Raw genomic sequence first — 22,196 nt, 5'->3', positions numbered from 1 at the left:
TATTCTATTATATAGTAATAGTAAGTAAAAATTAAATATACATTCATTCATTCATTCAATCATTCATTTTACATATCCATTTATTTCAGTACAGAGCTGTAAGAGCTGGAGTCAAATCTTCACTTACCTTCCTATTCATTCATTCATTCGGTTTTCGGTTCTCTTTATTTCATTAAAGGGTCATGGTGATCTGAAATCAAATATGCATTCATTAAATTTTCCAAAAGGTTATGGGAGACAAAAGACCAAAGCAAATTCTGGAGTGCCACACTAACACCAGGCCTGGTCACAGTAGGCCATTAACCTGGCTTCAAGTCTTTAGGAAAGGAAACTGCAGTGCTTAGAGAAAACCTTTTCAGACACAAAGAGAGCATGTAAATGGCAAAGAGTAAGAAGAGTGCTAATTATTGTACCATCCCTAAAAGCAAACCATCAACATTAATTTTAATAGTTTACTTTGCAGAGAGCAACAACACAAGACACTTCACAAAGAGAACAAAAATGGCAAAAAAGGAACACATCTTGTGAATATTACAGTTGAAAATTTCAGTCCTTTTTAATTAGAAATTCTTACAAAATACAAAGAGATTATTGTTGCAGTGTTTGGCAAATAAATCTGTGAAGACACACACTAACTGTAATGCCATTTAGACCATTTTAACTATTTAGGGCCTATGCTTACATTATGTGTATCTTAATAACATGCTTTGTTGAAGTGAATTTACCAGGGGAAATCTTTCTTTAGATGCTGAATTGTAAAAGTTCAACATTTAATTTGGAATCCAGTGGAGTTCAGAGTTTGAAGTTTTAAATTAAGGTAGATATTGAGATTTTATAATGTTTGTAATGAAGCACAATATTCAAAGGCAAAGCAAAGAAATAAAAATAAAAACAACCAATCAGAACAAAGAATGATTGTGCTGTCACTGTCACTGCTGACAAAGCACAGGCACCGCAGCACATCCAGTGTCGATGATCGTGCTAGTTCAAGCGATATAGAAGGTTCTTGTTGAGCTGAAGTGTGAGTGAGAGTCAAACTTTACAGTGGAACAGCATGGGTGAGGAGTTCAGAGACATTTGCTGAAGTGGTGTTGGGGAAATTAAATTACCCAGACTAGGGGTCAAGAGGACTGATGTGATCTTTTAATGGGGCAATCTTAAAGTCAGTGGTAGTTTAAATGTTATTTCTTCACCACTACACAGTGAATTAAAAAATTAATGTTGCCCCTATCACTCTGTTTAGCTATTTTTGAAGTAAACTTTATTGTCCAATACTTCATGGCAAAAAATGTAGCTTTCTAGAAATATTTTATTGTCCATGAGCTCACTCTATAGTGTATCATTCAGTTTGTAAAACCTTCAATTATGTACCTATAATATAACTGGACTCACCTATTATCCTACTCATAATGCATAGGCACTCTAATCGGACTATCATTAAGTTGCCATAAACAGCACTGGCATTTATTTATTTCTATTTTATCTTTATTATGAAAGTACTCTTTTGTAGTACCTGGTAATTGCAAAGCAATTTAGACAGTTTAAAATAGAATTGTGACCAAAGCCTTGTTAGATTGCTAAAATGGTTGACTCTTTTTATGCTGTGTATAAAATCTGCTTTATGAAAATGCAATGAATGTGTCTGAGCAGCTTTGCTAGTAAGCACACCTTCAGAAGCTGGAAACGAGGAACTTGTTTCAATGAATACTTTCACTTTGTCTACCTTGCAAGCCACTTTGTAATTTATTAAGTTTTATATTAACTTTCATTCTACAGGTTTGTGTTACATTTATTCCATCCATCAATTTTCTGGATTCACTTTTGCCATTACAGAATGAGCACAAAGTGCGCTGCTGCCTGCATTAAGTGCAACAAAAAACTAAACTACAGACCGGACATTGATCTATCAAGAACTAGGTGCACACACACTCGCATCCTCTCAAAGTAGGCCAGTTTATACCAATTAATCGTTCTTGCCAGCTGTGAGTATATTCTGGATATCTTGCATATCTGAAAAAACTCTTATGCCTGGAGCCACAAAGTAACAGCCTTAAAACTGCATATACAGTAACACAGCTATGTTGCTTTTTTAAGAAACAAAGAAGAAAGAACATCCATTTATCTGAGTTTAGTGCCAAGAGCAGCAGTAACCTATTCTAGCATAAGTTTTATTATATGAAGTTTGATTAAAATAGAAAAGTTTCAGTGTGGTCCTCCCTGCGTGGAGTTTGCATGTTCTCCCCTGGGCGCTCCGGTTTCCTCCCAAAATCCAAAGACATGCAGGTTAGGTGGATTGGCGATTCTAAATTGGCCCTATTGTGTGCTTGGTGTGTGGGTGTGTTTGTGTGTGTCCTGCGGTGAGTTGGCATCCTGCCCAGGATTGGTTCCTGCCTTGTGCCCTGTGTTGGCTGGGATTGGCTCCAGTAGACCCCCGTGACCCTGTGTTCAGATTCAGCGGGTTGGAAAATGGATGGATGGAAGTTTCAGTGTCAAATTCATATATCATTCTTATTTTTATATAGTGTCTTTCATTATGTGTCACTTTAAGAAACTAACACCACAACATTCTTTAAAACCATAACATAATACTCATAAAATTACTTAAAGCAGGACTGGAGCCTATCTGGGTAATACCAGGTGCAAGACAGGAGCCAGTGTTAGACAGGGTGGCTGCCCATTGTAGAGCACTTTTTCACATTGTGGGCTATTTTAGAATCCCAAGGTTAGTTAGCCATCCCAAAGAAATAATCAGCTGCACTTAATATATTAGCACACAAGGTAGTTTCTATTTTCCCTGTGCGTTTTAACAAATGTGCATCTATATGTGTACCTATTCTGCATTTGGTAATTAGTATACATGTATTTTAAAACAGAATTGTTTACAGTGCCCTATGCCTGCACTAACTGAAGAGTGCTATACAAAAAAATAAGTTGGTTTGTATTGTACATCAAAAGAACTGTATATCATGGAGTGTGAAATCAGCTCTGCTATAAGGCAAATTTATATAATAACAGTAGAGAAAAGCCAAGCAAATTGACACCTTTTATTAGCTAACTAAAAAAATTACAATATGCAAGCTTTTGAGGCAACTCATGCCCCTTCTTCAGGCATAGTAATAATAATTAGCAATAACAATTATTATCCATCCATCCATTATCCAACCCGCCATATCCTAACTACAGGGTAACAGGGGTCTGCTGGAGCCAATCCCAGTCAACACTGAGCACAAGGCAGGAAACAAACCCCAGGCAGGGCACCATCCCACCGCAGATTATTATTATTATTAGAATACAAAACTGGTTAGAGCTCTCTGAATAAATCACTAAAATCTGGTTGCTAATTTACAATGACTAACCTAATAAATAGAAATGGGGAGCAAACATAAAATCCACTCAGACAGTGGTCTGTCATGACATTCAAACCCAGGATGCTGTAACTTTGAGATAAACACTCACAACTGAGCCACCCTGTTAAAAATCATTAGTCACAGAAAAAAATATATATATATTAAGCCATTCTGGAAAAAGTTGTAACCGTGATATGAAGAAATACTTCATTATGAACTATTCTTTAAAGGGTAATCTAATAATGTGTTTCATTTCTAGCTACATTTTTGCAGATTCTATCATAAAAATAACATCTACTTCACAATGAAATTGCTTAGAGAAAAACTTGGAAAACGACAGCAGCACATTGAAGCAGTACATTTATTTTGCAAAAAGACCATGATCACTGGGAACAGAGCAAAAAGAAAGTAAATTTTAACAGATTGATTTCCCACTGTTAAAAAAAAAAAAAGTCATATACTGTAAGAAAAAATAAGGCTTCATTGTGAATGTATACTGTAGAAGCATGAGAGAGATGCTTCTTTCTGTGCCTGTAACTGAATTCATCTTTAGGTGAGGTCTTTTATGGCGAGTTTCATCGCAAAACATTTCCTTTTTTTTTTTTGTTTTTAACTTTCCAGCAATAAAGCCACTAGTGGTTATGAATATATGACAGCATCAGCACACACTTCCTTAAAACCACACAACCCACCACGGACAATTCTCAATAGGCAATAAAGAAACAAAAATGAGCCCGTTTTAATACCATGCCATTTTCCAAACCCACTTAATCATGAGCAAGGATGGGGGGCCTGTTTAAATTCCATACATTCTGGACATACAGTGGTGTGAAAAACTATTTGCCCCCTTCCTGATTTCTTATTCTTTTGCATGTTTGTGACACAAAAGGTTTCTGATCATCAAACACATTTAACCAGTAGTCAAATATAACACAAGTAAACACAAAATGCAGTTTTTAAATGATGGTTTTTATTATTTAGGGAGAAAAAAAATCCAAACCTACATGGCCCTGTGTGAAAAAGTAATTGCCCCTTGAACCTATTAACTGGTTGGGCCACCCTTAGCAGCAATAACTGCAATCAAGCGTTTGCAATAACTTGCAATGAGTCTTTTACAGCGCTCTGGAGGAATTTTGGCCCACTCATCTTTGCAGAATTGTTGTAATTCAGCTTTATTTGAGGGTTTTCTAGCATGAACCGCCTTTTTAAGGTCATGCCACAGCATCTCAATTGGATTCAGGTCAGGATTTTGACTAGGCCACTCCAAAGTCTTCATTTTGTTTTTCTTCAGCCATTCAGAGGTGGATTTGCTGGTGTGTTTTGGGTCATTGTCCTGTTGCAGCACCCAAGATCGCTTCAGCTTGAGTTGACGAACAGATGGCCGGACATTCTCCTTCAGGATTTTTGGTAGACAGTAGAATTCATGGTTCCATCTATCACAGCAAGCCTTCCAGGTCCTGAAGCAGCAAAACAACCCCAGACCATCACACTACCACCACCATATTTTACTGTTGGTATGATGTTCTTTTTCTGAAATGCTGTGTTCCTTTTATGCCAGATGTAACGGACATTTGCCTTCCAAAAGTTCAACTTTTGTCTCATCAGTCCACAAGGTATTTTCCCAAAAGTCTTGGCAATCATTGAGATGTTTCTTAGCAAAATTGAGACGAGCTCTAATGTTCTTTTTGCTTAACAGTGGTTTGCGTCTTGGAAATCTGCCATGCAGGCCGTTTTGCCCAGTCTCTTTCTTATGGTGGAGTCGTGAACACTGACCTTAATTGAGGCAAGTGAGGCCTGCAGTTCTTTAGACGTTGTCCTGGGGTCTTTTGTGACCTCTCGGATGAGTCGTCTCTGCGCTCTTGGGGTAATTTTGGTCGGCCGGCCACTCCTGGGAAGGTTCACCACTGTTGCATGTTTTTGCCATTTCTGGATAATGGCTGTCACTGTGGTTCGCTGGAGTCCCAAAGCTTTAGAAATGGCTTTATAACCTTTACCAGACTGATAGATCTCAATTACTTCTGTTCTCATTTGTTCCTGAATTTCTTTGGATCTTGGCATGATGTCTAGCTTTTGAGGTGCTTTTGGTCTACTTCTCTGTGTCAGGCAGCTCCTATTTAAGTGATTTCTTGATTGAAACAGGTGTGGCAGTAATCAGGCCTGGGGGTGGCTACGGAAATTGAACTCAGGTGTGCTACACCACAGTTAGGTTATTTTTTAACAAGGGGCAATTACTTTTTCACACAGGGCCATGTAGGTTTGGATTTTTTTTTCTCCCTAAATAATAAAAACCATCATTTAAAAAATGCATTTTGTGTTTACTTGTGTTATATTTGACTAATGGTTAAATGTGTTTGATGATCAGAAACATTTTGTGTAACAAACATGCAAAAGAATAAGAAATCAGGAAGGGGCAAATAGTTTTTCACACCACTGTATATACTGTGCTTACTATATTTCATTTTAATTTCAGAATGACTAGGAGATGGTGCCCATCCTGATAGCACTGGGAATGAAGCAGGAATCAGCTCTGGACAGGGCGCCATTCTGTCAGGTTTACACACGCATTACGGCTCACTTATCCACGGTTGATTTAGAGGCTTCAGTTTGCTTAACATGCATTTCTGTCTTTCTGAAAAGTCATTGTTCTTATGTAGTCGTACAGGTACAAAAAACGAATGACATTTTTAAATATATTTATGCATGTATGTGTGTGTATACTACTGTATATAGAGGTCCACATACTATTGTCATTTTGAACCGTGGAGTTATAACCCACATGTGTATATTAATTACATGTGTATTGCATGATTCAGATCTCTAAATCGACGACAGAATGTATTAGGTGAGCTTATCTCTGGCTAGATAAAAGACTAGTTGTGCATTAGCAATTATTTTGTTAATATTGGTCAAGTGATAACGGCCAATTTCAAAAATAACACTCGGTTCGCAAAGTTCAAATAAAGAAAACAGTGTGTGCGAGATGAGTGTGTGTGTGTGTGAGTGAGACAACGCGTAAATCATGCGTGAAAACAACTGATTTATTCTGAGAAAAACAAAAGGCAGCTCCATTCAGAATAAAGTCCTTCCCAAAGCATCAACAACACGATTTAACGAACACTCGCTAAGATGCCAGGCCAGCACTGCTGCTTTATAGATCCAGAGTCCGATATTCTAATGCTGAGCCCGGTTGTTATGCCGGGGAGGTCCGCACGGTCTCCTCGCATGTTTATTTAGGAGGTTTAATTCCCACAAGCCCAACTTTAAACCGGTCCTATCTCTTTCCCGTCTCGCGTGCAGTGTTGTCGACTGATGCTGAGCTCCCGATCCCCTAGACTGAAATAAGCGGATCAGTAACTGATTGATTCAAGTTGTGTTTCACGGAAAGCTTGTTACCTGCTTTCGGCATGACCAGGTGTAGGCTTGCCGTTACAGATTTCCTTAACTCCATGTGGACGCCCTTTTGTTTCTGTGGGCCGTTCGCTACGCTATCAAGTAACATTTTTGTATAGGTATTCACAATTTAGGACAAGTGCACTACAAGCACAGTACTCTATCAGTTCATTAAGATCACACTCAAACAATTAAAACGCCTCAGTTTATAACCCATTGAAACTTTCCCATGTCAGTTCCAGTTCACTATTCAAGCAATTCCTCTTTCGACGTATTCGCCAGAACAATAAACAAGCTTATCAAAAACGGTTAGTAATATCCCCGCGGCTCTGAACTCGAGCAAGAAGGTTAAGGAAATGATGGATGGAATTTTGCAGCTAGCTAACCCGCCAGTGGACTCCGGAAAATAAATCCATTCACTAATACACTAATGTGACTTTGAACTGGATCAGGTCGGGTCAGTTATGGATAAGTGAACATATTTAATGATTGAAGTTACTCGTTCCATTGAAAATTTAGCATCCGTCATTTTAATATGCTCACCCAGATCAGAGTCACCGGAGACCTGTGCAAACAAGGCAGCAACCAACGCCAGTCCACCTTGGAGCAAACACATATTTACGAATGAAGGTGCGAGAGAAAACCCAACAAGCCCACAGACAAAGTGCAAACCACACTTAGGACAGCTTGCGGTTCATGGGCAGCTATTACATTGTATTGTACGTCGTCTTCTCCAGCATATGCGACGTTAAGCACCGGGACGCTCCGTTTGTAACTCGCACATGATGGACCGTGTCGACTCTGCTGCCTTTGTCACGCTATCACGCACTCTTCAAGATTAGAAAATTGATGAACCGCGCGTAACAAAACGTGTTTGCAGGTAGCAGGTTAAAATCAACAGGAAACGGTCGTTTCTGTAGTTACTGAATTAACATCCTTTCTCATTTCCTAATTGACTTAGGGTATACACGTCATTTGAAGTGCTAATATTAACGTTCGCTACCCAGGCCTGTACGTTAGTGAGTGTATGTAAAAAATAATAATAATAATAATGTGACGCATACTTTGAAGTTACATCCATATTCCATTATCCAACCCGCTATATCCTAGCACAGGGTCACGGGGGTCTGCTGGAGCCAATTCCAGCCAACACAGGGCGCAAGGCAGGAAGAAACCCCAGGCAGGGTGCCAGCCCACCGCAGGGCACACACACACACCAAGCACAATTTAGGATCGCCAATGCACATAACCTGCATGTCTTTGGACTGTGGGAGGAAACGGAGAGAACATGCAAACTCCACGCAGGGAGGACCCGAGATGCCAACCCACTTCGATCGTTCAACCGCACACACGCAGAAAATGACCGTTAAAAATACATCTGGGCGCCTTGTCCACCACTGACTCCTGCCTCCGATACCCCGAAATAAAATATGACCAATTTAAAATGGGAACGAAGTGTTAAAAACAAAATATATTAGTCATTAATACAGAGAGTTCATTTTTTTTCCCTAAAAGCCAAACACCGCATTTACTATTGTAGATTTATACATTCAAAACTTACCCATCCCTTCCATTTCCTTCACCTACTACTTCATTGCAAAGTCACAGGTAAGCAGGTCCTACATGTACAGCATTGAGCAAGCTGGGGTGCTAAAACTGGACGCACATCCGCTTACTCCACAAACACCTGACGTGCAAAAAATCGTCTGAAATCGGAGAACGCTCAGAAAATCACACGCACTCATAAAAGTAATGCCGACAAGGTGGCTCTTCTGAGTGATGCCATAGGGGAACCATTTTTGATTCCCCCCAAAAAATCGATCCGTGTGAAATATCTAGAAAGAACCTTTATTTAGATCAGCAACACATTCTATTAATAACCATGAATCTATGATTATAGATAAAAGGTCCATGATTTTAAAATGACTCTTGCTGCACGCCACATCACACGGACTACGTTAAGGCTTTCTTGGTCTGTTCGTATCCCACTAGGCTCCTTTTCAGGGTTGAAAGAATCAGTTTCATATGCAAAGAACCCTTGCCAGAATCAAATGATTCTTTATTAAGTATTGGCTCTAGGAACCACTCAAACCAGTATGTTGCCGTTAAAGAACCAATATTTTTGTACGGTGATTTGAACGGTGATTTGGAGCTTTAAGATTGGATTTAAGATGTTATTTTAATGTACAGTATACAGTAAGTTCTGAGGACCCCTAGGAGTGAATAAACTGAACCTACAATCTTACATACAGTCTGACCCCTGGGCCACTAATTAGCAGTAGCTGGCCATGTACTTTGTGTAAATCAACTGATAATGACATCTTACACATTGAACATTTCATTCAAATCTACACTCGTGAGGGAGTTAGTTAAAAAAAAATATCTAAAGTTACTGATCTTTTTTTCTTTTTATTCATCCAGCAAACTTAATGAAGTGCATCTGGGGTTTTAATGTTTATTATTATTATCATACTGTACTAGTGCAAATCCCAACAGAAAAACATTCAGAAATCTTAATGAGAGTTATGTTTTTTATAATTATGTCATGCATCACTGCTAATCCAAAAAAAAAAAAAATGAAACAACAATAACACCTCATAGAAAAGTAGTTTATTTTACTTGTGCAACCAAATATAATCTTTTATAAATAGACCATCAGGAAATGTCTCAGACCATAAGCCACTCACTGACGGAGGTGGAAGATTCAGACCATCTGCCACTGTCTGCTCACATTTTTGACTGCATCTTAATAGGTGACAGGTTCAAGTAGCCTGGCCTACTGTTGGCTGATACTAAATTGTATAAGAGATGAGGATAGTTACTTCTGTGGAGTTTGTGTCCATCAGACTCACACATGGTGGAACCACAGACTATGGTGTGATCTCAATAATATTATTTAATTCCCCATTGCCCCAGCACTGGGTACCATGGTTTTGGACATAGATGGCAGTGATGCCAAGTCACCACTGCTCTTAACTGGGGAAGTATTACTCCCCATCCTTGTTGCCTTACTAGAACACATACAGTAATTATTAAAGACCTCAGCCATCCAACACAGTCACTTTCCTTATTCCTATTTTGTGGCAAGCAGTACAAGACTTTTAGCAATCATAGCAGTAGATTCAGGGACCATTTTTACCCACAAGTCATAAGGTGACTGAGCAGCCAGTCATAATAACACATATTGTTATATACTCTAACTAACAATGTGCATGTCTATATAATACTTGCAAATACTTATTGTATATTTTACAGATGATTGTATAAATATGTTGCATACTAATATACTTTATATTTATTTAGCATTTGTTTAACTGTATTTTCATCAGGTGTTCTGAGGAGACATGAAAGAATGAATTTCATTGCGCCTAATACAGATGATAATAAACCTGACTTGACTTGACATCAATACTTTGAGGAACTCCTGAGTCTCCAGTCATTCAGCCTTTTGTGGCAGGAAAGCCTGAATCAATTTTTCAACTGGTTAAAACCTAACAGCTGCCACTTTCCAGGACTGGTTACGTGATGTCTCTACTCTTTGCTGGCCAGTTATGTAACAAAGCATATGTGTCTGTAACAAAGCATATGTGGGATATTCGGTGAGATTTCACACCCACTACAGATCACTACATCAATGTAGGACCAGTTGCCCTAGTCTGATGTGCCATGGGACACCTTTTGATACCCAGAATGAGTCACAATTGTATCCCTAGGTATGAGGGCTTTGCCTATTATGGCTCTGCTCTTCAAAAATATATTGTTTCTTTCTTCTGGTGTTGGAAACTTTCCTTATTGAGTTGTCACTTGTTCTGTATGCTGGTTTTATTGAAATTAGAACCACTGTTTCAGTGGGGAATTCTTTTTCTGGTTACAGACCATCCACCATCTAAATTTGCTTTTCTATTACATGACCACCTCATGCAAGAGAGGTAGTGTCCCAGGGGACTTCAATCCATTACTGGTCACACACAAACAAGTTAAATGGGTTTTATTGTAATATCATCAACACACATACCTTGGAATATTATACAGTGGCATAAAATTACAATTCCCAGGGCCACAGTGCAATATTTAATCAATAAATATAACAATAAAGCAATACAAGAAGTGGGCAATTTTGCATAAGGGAATGTAGAACAAGGAAATAACATCTGTATGAAGCCAGATGATAGAAGATGTACAATGGAAAATGAGCACAAAGGAATGCAGAATAGCACAGTAATTTAATAAGAGTCCATGATGTGGAGGCACATGCAGAGCCAGGGGGTAACATTTTGGGTTCAAGCGCCTAACTGCCTGTGGGAAGAACGGTTATTTAGTCTGGGAATGTTGATCCATAGACTCTGATACCTTCTACCAGATGGAAGTAGGAAAAAGACACTGAGGGATGGGTGGAAATGATCCCTCATAATGCTGCAGGCTTTACAGATTCAGCACTTTGTGAACATGTCCTTAATGGAAGAAACAGAAGACCCTATAAGAGACTCTGCAATGCGCGCTATCCATTATATAGCGTTGCAATCAGATGCATCCCAATTCCTGTACCACACACACACACACTCTTATTGGTTTGTCATTTTATCCTGAATGTAATAATTTAAGCTTTAGAATGTCTTCATTCCATGACAGAGGTGGACTGTTGGGCGAGAGCATGACATAGGTGAACAGATACCAGCAAAAACCGTAAGTTTGCAAACTCAAAACATGATTGTCACCATAAAATATTACCTGTTGTTCAGTAGAGCTAAGGCCAACTTAGCAATTGTATGAGGTACGTATTACTTCGTTGCCAAACAACCTTTTCAAAGCAATTTGTTCAAGTAAGTAAACTCTAGTGAACCTCCACTATTTTTCATGACTACTGTGAATGGACAGGTAAGTTGTTGTCAACAAAATGCAAACTACTGATAATTAAGCTACATGATTTTTCACTCCAGATCCACTATCCTTAACATTTTGTCGACCAGCATTTCAACTTCAGGTTTTTGGATTACACCTTGATATACAAAACATGCAAAGAAAGCCATCATTTTCATCGTGACTCACATCAGACCAAATGTGCACCTTAGAAAAAAAAATTTAGTTTCTGCATGTGTACATCTGTTGGACTCAGTTACAAATCAATTGCATCTAACAATTCTGTGAAGGAACATCTGTATGTGATACATCTGGCCTGTATGTTGAAGATCAGCACTCTTGCCATACCACTCACATTCAGCCATGGCATCATAGTTTACCTTTTGAGCTAAGTCATCATCATGCAGCTTCACTACCACTAGAACTAGAAACCATCATGCTGTCACTGACCAATTCTTAAGAATCTTCACTATTATAACCTGGTAAATTGCTTTCAACTTCAAGTGCTTTACATTCTGGCAACTCATACTGACCTTGCTCAGTTGCCACAAATGCTATTTGAACAGCCATCCTGCAGCTATTGTTCATGACAGATGTGTTAATTTTATAATGGCAACGTGAGTGCAACTTCTGGTGGACATGTTATTTTGGGAATGATGGTAAAGGGTTAAAGAGGACTTGACCCACAAATTTAGTGGAATAAATGCAAACAAGAAACATCCATCCATCCATTATCCAACCCGCTATATCCTTAACTACAGGGTCATGGGGGTCTGCCAGTCCCAGCCAACACAGGGTGCCAGGCAGGAAACAAACCCTGGGCAGGGCGCCAGCCAAGAACAAACAAGAAACAAATATTTTATTTTTATTTATTTTTGGGTCCATTTAACTGCAGATGCTTTGTTTCAGCTCTGGATAGCCCATGCAAAAGTCTAACCATGTTCCATGTATCTTTTCCCATTAGCCACTCTGTTCTATATACATACAGTATAAGGTGGCATCCCTGGATAGAGTTTGCCGGGTGTCCCAGTGCAGGTTCTCTGACTTTCCTTATACAGTAAATTCAGAAAGAATTTGAACATTAGAACATTAGAGAAATTTATACGATAATGAATCATTCAGCCAAACAAAGCTCACCAGTCCTATCCACTTCATTCTTCAAGTCGTGTTTTGAAGGTCCCCAAAGTCTTGTCTAAAACACTACTTGGTAACTTATTCCTTGTGTCTATGGTTCTTTGTATATAGAAAAAGTTCCTAATGTTTATACAAAATATAAGAGCCAGTCTTAGAAAGTTAATGCTTTAAGTTAAATTCATGTTAGTGTTTGCTTAATTTGAATAGAATATCATGTTCTTTCATTGCCATAGACAATGGTATAGCCTTTTACCCCCTGTAAGTTAATAGAGATAGAAGTTTCTTGCTATAACTAAGATACAGTGTGTTAATTGAATCAATTGTTTTTTAGAACAGGTCCCAGTGATTACATGGACTGAAATACTCGTTTACAGCATGAAAATTAGATAGGCATACAGTTAAAAAATGGTTCAGCTGTATGAGAGAACTTAAAGAAACAAACAAATTTTAAGCTTTAAATAGAACTTTTGTTTTCTTGCAATACCAATCTTTTCTAGATTTTTGTGTGAACTGTTTTACTTTGAAATTTTACTAAAGTTTTTAAAAGAAAAACTTGTCTGTGGAATCCTTTCAACATGTCAGGTTTTGGCCAGAATCCCATTTTGCCTACTAGAGCTGCTGAACTTCCATGTTTTTGTTGAACTCATTAAGTAACAGTCAAGTAACAGTAACAGTCTTGATCCACTGTCCTAATTCCCTTCAATCATGTCACTTCTTGAACTCCTTTTGCTTTAAAAGGTTCAGCTCTTTTAATCTTTCCTCCTAACTCATCCCCTGTAGCCCTGGAATCAGCCTAGTCGCTCTTTCTTGGCCTTTTTCTAGTGCTGGTATGTTCTTTTGGCAGTCAGGTGACCAAAACTGTACACAGTACTCCAGATGAGGTCAACCAGTGCATTATAAAGCTTGAGCATAACCCCCTTGGACTTGTACTCTACACATCATACTATATAACCTAACTTTCTGTCATCCTTCTTAATGGCTTCTGAACACTGTCTTGAACTAAATAGTGACAGGTCCACTATGACTCTTAAATCCTTTAATTTTCAGAACTCCCATGTATTCAAATAAAATATTTTTACTTCCTACTTGTAAACTTTTCATTTACTTCCATTAAATTCCATCTGCCACAAATCTGCCCAAGCCCCTCTGTAATGATTCAATGGATTCTAGATTATCTGCCAGTCCACCTAGCTGGTATCATCTGCAGACTTCACCATCTTGTTATTTATATTCCTATCCAATTCATGAACTTATATTAAACATAGCAGATTTTAATAGTTACATCTGATGTCCAGCCTCTCATGTGGCACCTTCTCAAATGCTTTCTGAAAATCAACATAAATAATATCATATGCACCACTCTGACCATACCTTGTTGTTACTTCCTCATAGAATTTCAGCATGTCAGTGAAACATGACCTTCCTTACCTGAACCCATGCTGACTGTTCAATAAAACTCCTGTTCTTGCCATGTGTTGCTCAATCTTTTTCTTAATAATTCCTTCCTTTAATTTACCTGTGATGCATGTCAAGCTTACTGACCTATAGTTACTTAGATCTGCCCAATCACCCCTTTTGTATAACTTGATAATAGTTGCCATTTTCCATTCCTTTAGAACTGACTTCCTAAAAATATGCATCAAAGGTTTATGTATGCACTCTCTATCCTCCTTAAGAACTTGAGGATAAATATTACAGGTCCTGGTAATTTGTTTGATTTAAACATGTTTAATCTAAACAATACTCACTCTACAATTTCCAAATCATTCAGTACCTCCTTAGTAGTCTCGTTTACCTCTGGGAGGTTATCTACTTCCTCACATGTGAAGACCTCACAAAAATGCAAGTTTAGAGCATCTTCTATTTCACTATCTGATGTACTTCACTGTCTCTTTGGGCCATCTTTCGCCTTATCTTCAGTTGTCCTCTCTAACTGTCTTTTAGCCTCCCTAATATCCTTTGTGATGGTTGCCCTTATGTTCTCATATGCCCTATGATTAACATTAGAGTTACTAGTCTTATATGCCTTATACAACTGATTTTCCTTAGCAGCTTCTTTTTCAACTCTTTATTAACACACTGCAGAGTTTTTTGATTATCTTCCTACGAATCCCACTTTTTGCAATGTATAGTACATATCGTGCATTATGTATAAAATGTTTTTAAACCTGTTCCACTTCTCTTTGACTGTCTCCACACTTAAAAGCTTATCTCAGTTTATCCTTTTTAGACTTTGCTGCATGTGTCTGTTTAAAATTTGCAATATCAAACTTAAACTTAACAGATTTTGTCTTTGCATTTGCACCCTTTCAAAACACTGAAAATTGTATTATATTATGATCACTTGACCCTAGTGGTTCAATCACCTCTGCACCCTCAATTCTATCCTGGTTATTACAGAATACCACATTTGGACAGTCTTGCCTCTGTGTTGGTGCTTTAACATATTGTGTTAAAAACAGTCACTTATTATGTCTAGAAACTTCTGCTCTTGTGCCCCACTATTTGCAAAGTTAGCCTAGTTAATATTTAGGTAGTTAAAGTCCCCCTTGACTATAATACCCCCCGGTAAATGTGCCTTTTATATTATTAAAAAAATGCACATTGAAATCACTGTCTGCAATAGGGGATCTTTAAAATATTTCCTTAATGCTTTCAGGATGAATCCAGATGTCCTCACTAAGATGGGGCTCCTTTTCTGTTCTGTCTATTCTTCCTAAACAATGTCCACCCATCTATGTTATACTCATCCCCATTTTTGTTATTGGTATTTGAGGTTCTGTTATTGCTGTAAGATCGTAATTATGCTCAGCTACATACAACTCCAACTCATCTGTTTTATTTTTGATACTTCTAGCATTAAGACAAGCTATTTTAATGTGTTACTACAAATTTAACCTGTCACAGTAGGAGTCCTAATGCCCTGTAACCCTATATACCCTTCTATCCTACACTAAGAACTGAGCAACACGTTAACCCTTCTGCTCAATCTTACCTGAACCGACATGTGTCACAGGTAGCTGTCAGTTGGAGACTACCTTGTCAGTTCAACTCCTCAGCCTGGCACCTAAATCTTTAAATTTTGATTGCAGAACTGACAGCCTACTCTTATGTATGTCATTTGTTCAAACGTGAACAATAACAACTGCATCCATCCTCACTCTGGTCAAGAGTCTATCCACCTTTCCAGGGAGGACTCCCACCTGTACACCGGGAAAGAAACACACTTAAGTGAGATTCTATTTCTGCAGGAAACCTGTGCTTTAGTTTTCCACAACTTCTCTCTTTCTGGGTACTGGTTTTGAGGTTTGCAGTTTGTTGTGTTGTAGATTTAATTTTAAATGGATGAATTTAAAATTTCCCATTGTTTTCAAATCAATCTGCACTCAATAACCTATAATGACAAAGTGAAAACATATTTTCAGAAAAGTTTGCAGATTTATTAAAAATCAAAAACTGAAATCTTTCATTGGCAGACATGTTCAGACTGTTATTTCAGTACTTTATGGAAGCCCCTTTGGAAACAATTCCAGCTTCAGGTTTTCTTGAATAAGTCTCAAAAAGCGTTGCACACTTGGATTTGGGCAGTTTATCCTATTTTTCCTGGCAGATCCTCTGCCATCTTCAGGTCTCTCCCCTTATGTTCATGGGGTTTAAGTCTTTGATTAGGCCACTCAAGGACAGTCAGAAACTTTTCTCAAAGTCATTCCAGCATTGTCTTTTCTGTATACTTCAGGCCGTAATTGTGGTAAAAGACGAACCACTTTACAAGTCTTAGTTTGCATACACCTTGGAGCAGGTTTTCTTTATGGACTTCAGTGTACTTGGTTCCATTCATCTTTTTCTTAATTCTGACCAGTCTCCATGTCCATGTCACTGAGAAGCACCCCCAATAGCATGCTGCTGTGACCAACATGCTTCACCATAGGGAGGATAGTAGCAGGTGATGAGAAGTGACTGTCTTTCAACAGACTTAAATAGATAGATAGATAGATAGATAGATAGATAGATAGATAGATAGATAGATAGATAGATAGATAGATAGATAGATAGATAGATAGATAGATAGATAGATAGATAGATAGAAATTGCAGGGTTACAGCAGCAGAAAAAAGACATAAATATACACTTAACAAGAATTATCAAAATCTTAAGAATTATCTATAAATCGATTTTAATAATGAAGGATTTTACTAATAAAGTGATTAGAATTGTATGCACTTATTAGTTACAATTTCACAGTACAGGATGTCAGTTACTGGCACAGTATGCTTCACATAACGTCACTGCCTGTTAAGATGTCTGCTAGACCAACTCAGTATCATTCAGCACACAGGGAACAAGACCACCTCACGCATTGGGTGACTCATTATAGAGCCTGAAGGACAAATTTAGAAAAATCCTCAAACAGCACTACTTGGTGCATCACAGTTGTGTCAGTTTGTTACTGATTCTGCTTCTCTGTTTAGACAAAACCTCCTACGGGGGTGAGAGTCATTGTCCAGGATAGTAAGCAACTTCCTGAATCACCTCTGTTCTACTACTTCCTCCAGTGAGTCCAACCCGACTCCCCAAGATTAAGAAGCCTTTTTAATCAGCTTGTTTAGTCTGTTGGCATCACCTACACTAATGTCATTTCCCCCACACACTATTGCATAGAAAAACTACACTGGTCACTACAGACTGGTAGAAAACATTTATGAGTGGCCTGCTTACACTAAAACACCTCATCCTCATCAGGCACAGACAGACACAGTTCTAACCCTTCTTTTATGCAGCCCCTGTGTTGACACTCTACTCAGACTGTCATGCAGATGCACCCAAAGGACTTATATGTCCTCAACATCTCAACATTTTCACCATTAATGAGAACCATGGACAGAGTGGACATATAGTGCCTGGAGTTCAAATTTTGTCTTATCAGATCAGAGAATCATTTTCCTCATGCTCTCAGAGTCTTGGTGTTTTGCAAACTCCAAGTGGAAGTCAGCCACTCTACCATAAACATCATATTGGTAGAGTCCTGCTGAGATTGTCGTCCTTCTGACGGTTTCTCCCATCTCGGCAGAAGACTTCTGAAACTCAGTTAGAGAGACAATCGGGTTCTTAGTTACTAAGGTGCTTCTTTTCTGGTTACTCAGTTTGCCTTGATGGACAACTCTTGGTTCCAAACTTCTTACATTTCAAATTTATTGACGCTGTTAATAGGAACGCTCAAAGCTTTAGACCTGGTTTTACACCCTTGCCCTGATCTATGCCTCACCTCAATTTGATCATGGAGGTATACAGAAAAAGAGAGTTCCTTGGACCTGATGGGCATGCTTTTTGTTCTGACATACAGTGTGAATTTTGGGATCTTATATACATAGATGTGTCCCATACTAAGTGATGTCCAATCAGTTCAGTTTGCCAAAGGAGGCCTCCAATCCAGTTCTAGACACATCTCAAGGATAACCAAACAGAAGACACCTGACCACAATTTGGTGTGCCACAGCAAAGCGCCTGAATATTTATATACATGAAAGATTTCAGTGTGTGATTTTAATAAAAGTGCAAACCTTTCTGAAAAAAACAAACAAACATATTTTTACGTTCTTGTTATGGGCTATTGAGTGTAGATTAATGGACAAAAAGGAAAATGTGTTTAAAATTAAATCTACAACACAGTATAGTGTGCAGACAGTGAAGGGGTCTGAGTGTTTGCTGAATTCACCTGATGTCCCAAAGACCAGCAGGTTAGGCTGACTGGCGTGAATAGAAGTGCGGCTGTATGCCAGACAGTGCCAGTAGAGTACAGTCCCCGCACTTAAACGGGGGGATTATATTCAGGTGATTGTGTAGCGGGCACTGCTTTTGGAATTTGATTTACAAAGAAATACCATTCCTTGGGTTTGGTTAGTGTTACCGATGCATTTAAATGTTATTTTATTTTTTTTGCGATAATCGGTAAGCTGTGCGTGCCGTACACTCAACATTTGACATCCATTTACAGATCTGGCGAGCTTGTGAGGAAACTTAATCTGCACGCTAGTGGCCCTGTCGGGTGCTGTGTTGTCACTCCTGTTTCCCCCAACCCCCCTAAATCAAATGGCCCCGGTATCATGCCGTGGCTCTCTCAGCAGTCTTATCTCTCCAGTGACTGACTCTGACAGATCCATTCTCCGGGGCCACGTTGAAACAAAGACCGAACGGAAATTGGGGTGGACTCACCCGCTCCTCGCGCACTCACGCGGCGCTGGCACGGCTCCCCTCGGTGGCAGCGGCAGCTCACGATCGTTTTCAGCTGGAAACGGGCAGCGCCTGTCGGCGTTATATCACAATTTTAAGGGAGAAGAAGACTTACAAAAATAATAGTGGTGTAATCGCGTTTACCGCCTCTGACCCTATTTAGCTAATTCATCCAAGATTTCCTGGGTATGTCTGTAACATAACACCGACGTGGCCGAGCCGAGCAATCTTTAATCAGCTGAAAAATGTGAAGAACGTGAGGCGCAGACAGTCTCCCCAGACTCCCATTATAAAGACGGCTTGATAAATGCTGTCAAATAATGGCCTAATAGTTCCCAACATTTATCCTTTGGTGGTATTCTAAGTCAGGGTCGCCGAATGTGAACACCCTGGCATCAGAATGGGGCTTTTGGTGTACAACTATTAAACGGTTATTTTAGAAATGAAAGCAGATCGTTCAGTCCATTGCACTCACCCAGCTAGCCAGTTTTCCACAGTTTCTCTAGTCTAACCATGGCATCCATGACAGGGGGATTTTGTTCTGGACCCTGTTTCCCCTCTGCTTGAACAAGTGCTCCATACAATACAGTACATTATATTAATAACACAAAGGGTTTTTTTTTTTTGTATTTCAGTTTACTTGGTTTGGCCTTCCACCGCCAAATGATTTGCTGATGAATAGAGTCAGTAATAAACAATATTTATTTTGTTAATCGGAGACAAAAACCTTTACTTTATAGTAAGCCTTTGTTTATTGAAAGCCATTCAAAGGCTCTTTTACAAGCAAAGAGCTACTATACAATTATGTACATTTATATTTTTAATAACTGGAGCACAGGGTCACAAGATGAGACAAAGACAGAATTGAACTGGCCACCATGTGGATAGAGTCTCGTGTATTAGCTGCCAATCTACACTGGCTACATTAAAGGAACTAGCAGCCATACCATCTGCACTTTAGAACAGGGAGTCCACCTGAAGCTAAGCATGTTCAGGCTCAGTTTTCCAGTTGGAGCACAGGCAGGTCCAGTGACTTGTTTATGGTCACACAGTGAAACCACAACCTCAGGGTTTAAAGTCCAAAGCCACGTTCCTTATGAGCATCCATTGGTTGTCAGCTCTCATGCACTCAGAACCCAACTCTGTGATTAAAGGACTTGTTTGTCAGTGTGAGTCATGGACTAGATGGAGTGAGTTGCTGGGCATGTCACATTAGACAATAAGATTACATTAATGAAGACCTTTTGTCAGCAGCCATAACACTTGTACTTCAGAAGAGGTCATCCTCCTGAAGCTCTGAAGCTAAGCATGTTCAGGCCCGACCAGTAGTTGGATGGGAGACCATCTAAAGCTTGGGATATTGATGGAAGGGGTGTTGGTGAGGCCAGCAGGGTGCGCTTACTGTGTACTCTGAATGCCGTCTTTCAGATGAGACATAAAACTGAGGTCCTGACTCTATGTGGGCATGAAAGATCCCTGGACATCTTTCAGAAATAGTAGAGTGTTTCCCGATATCTTGGCTAAACTGCATCACGGCTGGTGTCTCCCTATTCACCCCCATCTCAAATTGGCTCTCACTCTCACCACACCACCATCTAATAGGAAATGTGTGGTGAGCACAGTGACACATAAATAGCTGCCATCGCATCATCCAAGTGGATGATACACATTGGTTGTTATTGAACTAGTTCCTCACTGTTTATGTAAACCACTTTGAACGGATTAGAAAAGCACTATAGGTGTAATTATTATTATATATAGGCCTAACATGATATCCTCCGGGTCACTAAGCTGAAGTTGGAGTAACATCCCAACAGCAGTGGCTGCAAGCTGGGAAGGTAGGAAACAACCATGGGCAAGATGCAAGTTCTATTCCCAGATATTCTCACACTCATAGAGAGTCGATTTTGTAATTAGCCAGACCAGAATTTCTTTGAGGATGTGAACAGAAAACTAGACAACCAGTCTTTATTACCTACTAGATGTGTAAGCCCATGCTGTAAACCTTCTGAGGTTTCGTTATGCTGATGTGCTGGCCCCACTTGTGTTATCAGCGGCTAAGCAAGTTTTCTGTTTCCTCGGAGGTGGAGCTCTTACCCCGACTCCTCCTCTCACTTCCGGGCCGGACAGACAGACACACTTCCACACATAGACATTTATATATAAGAGAGCGAGTACCGCCAATGCAAAGAGGTCCACAAAGCACACAATAATACAATGAATGCCACTCAAGATTTTCTATAGGGCCTTTGGTGTATAACACCATTATAAGGTGTTTTTCATATTCACTCTGACACATCAGCATATATTTCTACAAACAGTGTACAGATAGACCACTGCAAAGCACCAAGTTTAGGAGAACTTTCATAACACGTCAGTATTTAAAGCAGGCAGTCTGGTGTAGTGGTTAAGGCTTTGGACTGCAAACCTTGAGGTTGTGGGTTCAAGTGCTGCTACTGACATTGTGTGACCCTGAGCAGGTCACCTGTGCTCCAACTGGAAAACTAAAAGAAATGTAACCATGTTGTATTATAAATGTTGCAAGTTGCCTTGGATAAAGGTGTCAGCCAAATAAGTGAATGAATGTAATTTAATGGGAGGCTTACAAGCAGTATTGTGAATATGTGTGAATGCCTAAGAACCCAGGAGGATGTGTGTGCTTGGCGGGGTTGATTTGTTTTGCAGTGGGTGTGTGACATTAAAGAGGAAACACCTCAGCTGTCCCAGATCTGATTTGACAGATCAGTATCTGTGATTCAGATAAGGTCTTGTTAAGCCTACCATTTTTGCTTAGTTAATTTTTTGCATTGGGTTGTTCTCTTAATATCTGTGTCTTTAAACGTACTGGATGTACTACAGACATCAGCAGGGTATGAATGCTATGGGATTATCATGGTGTGAAATAAGGGGGGCCAAGGGGAGCTAAGGCTCCTCAGTAAGACAAAAGCTACCCTGCATTGATGTTTTTGAATTTTGAGAGTCAAAAACATAAAAATTTTAAGCCATTAAAAGGAGTGTTATTAATAATAAAATGAAATTGTTTCTCAACCGTTTGGCTAAGATCAAGTGTACTGTGTGCTCTTACCCCTAAAATGGATGAATGTGTTTTTGACTCCCACTCACGTCCACACTCTATCTTCAAAGTATTTATTGGTGAGCTTCCCAAATGCAATAGCATAATTTGCACCATGAGGTTCATCAACTACTTTTTTTTAAAAAAAAAGGATACATGGACATCAA

General features: G+C 39.2%; 1 protein-coding gene across 1 annotated transcript in view; it reads right to left on the bottom strand.

Moving 5' to 3' along the window:
- Window positions 1–19,092, bottom strand: part of fgfr1a (fibroblast growth factor receptor 1a) — a 136,380-nt gene extending 117,288 nt beyond the window's left edge. The window contains exons 1-2 of the mRNA XM_039768563.1: window positions 18,939–19,092; window positions 128–190 (exon numbers count right to left, since the gene is read on the bottom strand). Coding sequence (XP_039624497.1) covers window positions 128–139 — 12 coding nt within the window. The 5' untranslated portion in view covers window positions 140–190; window positions 18,939–19,092. The remainder of the gene's footprint in view (window positions 1–127; window positions 191–18,938) is intronic.
- Window positions 19,093–22,196: the final 3,104 nt, after the last annotated feature.

This window comes from Polypterus senegalus, chromosome 11 (genome assembly GCF_016835505.1).
Source record: "Polypterus senegalus isolate Bchr_013 chromosome 11, ASM1683550v1, whole genome shotgun sequence".
Lineage (NCBI taxonomy): Eukaryota > Metazoa > Chordata > Cladistia > Polypteriformes > Polypteridae > Polypterus > Polypterus senegalus.
The sequence above is the reverse complement of the archived record's forward strand: the minus strand, read 5'-3'. Positions and strand labels throughout refer to the sequence as shown.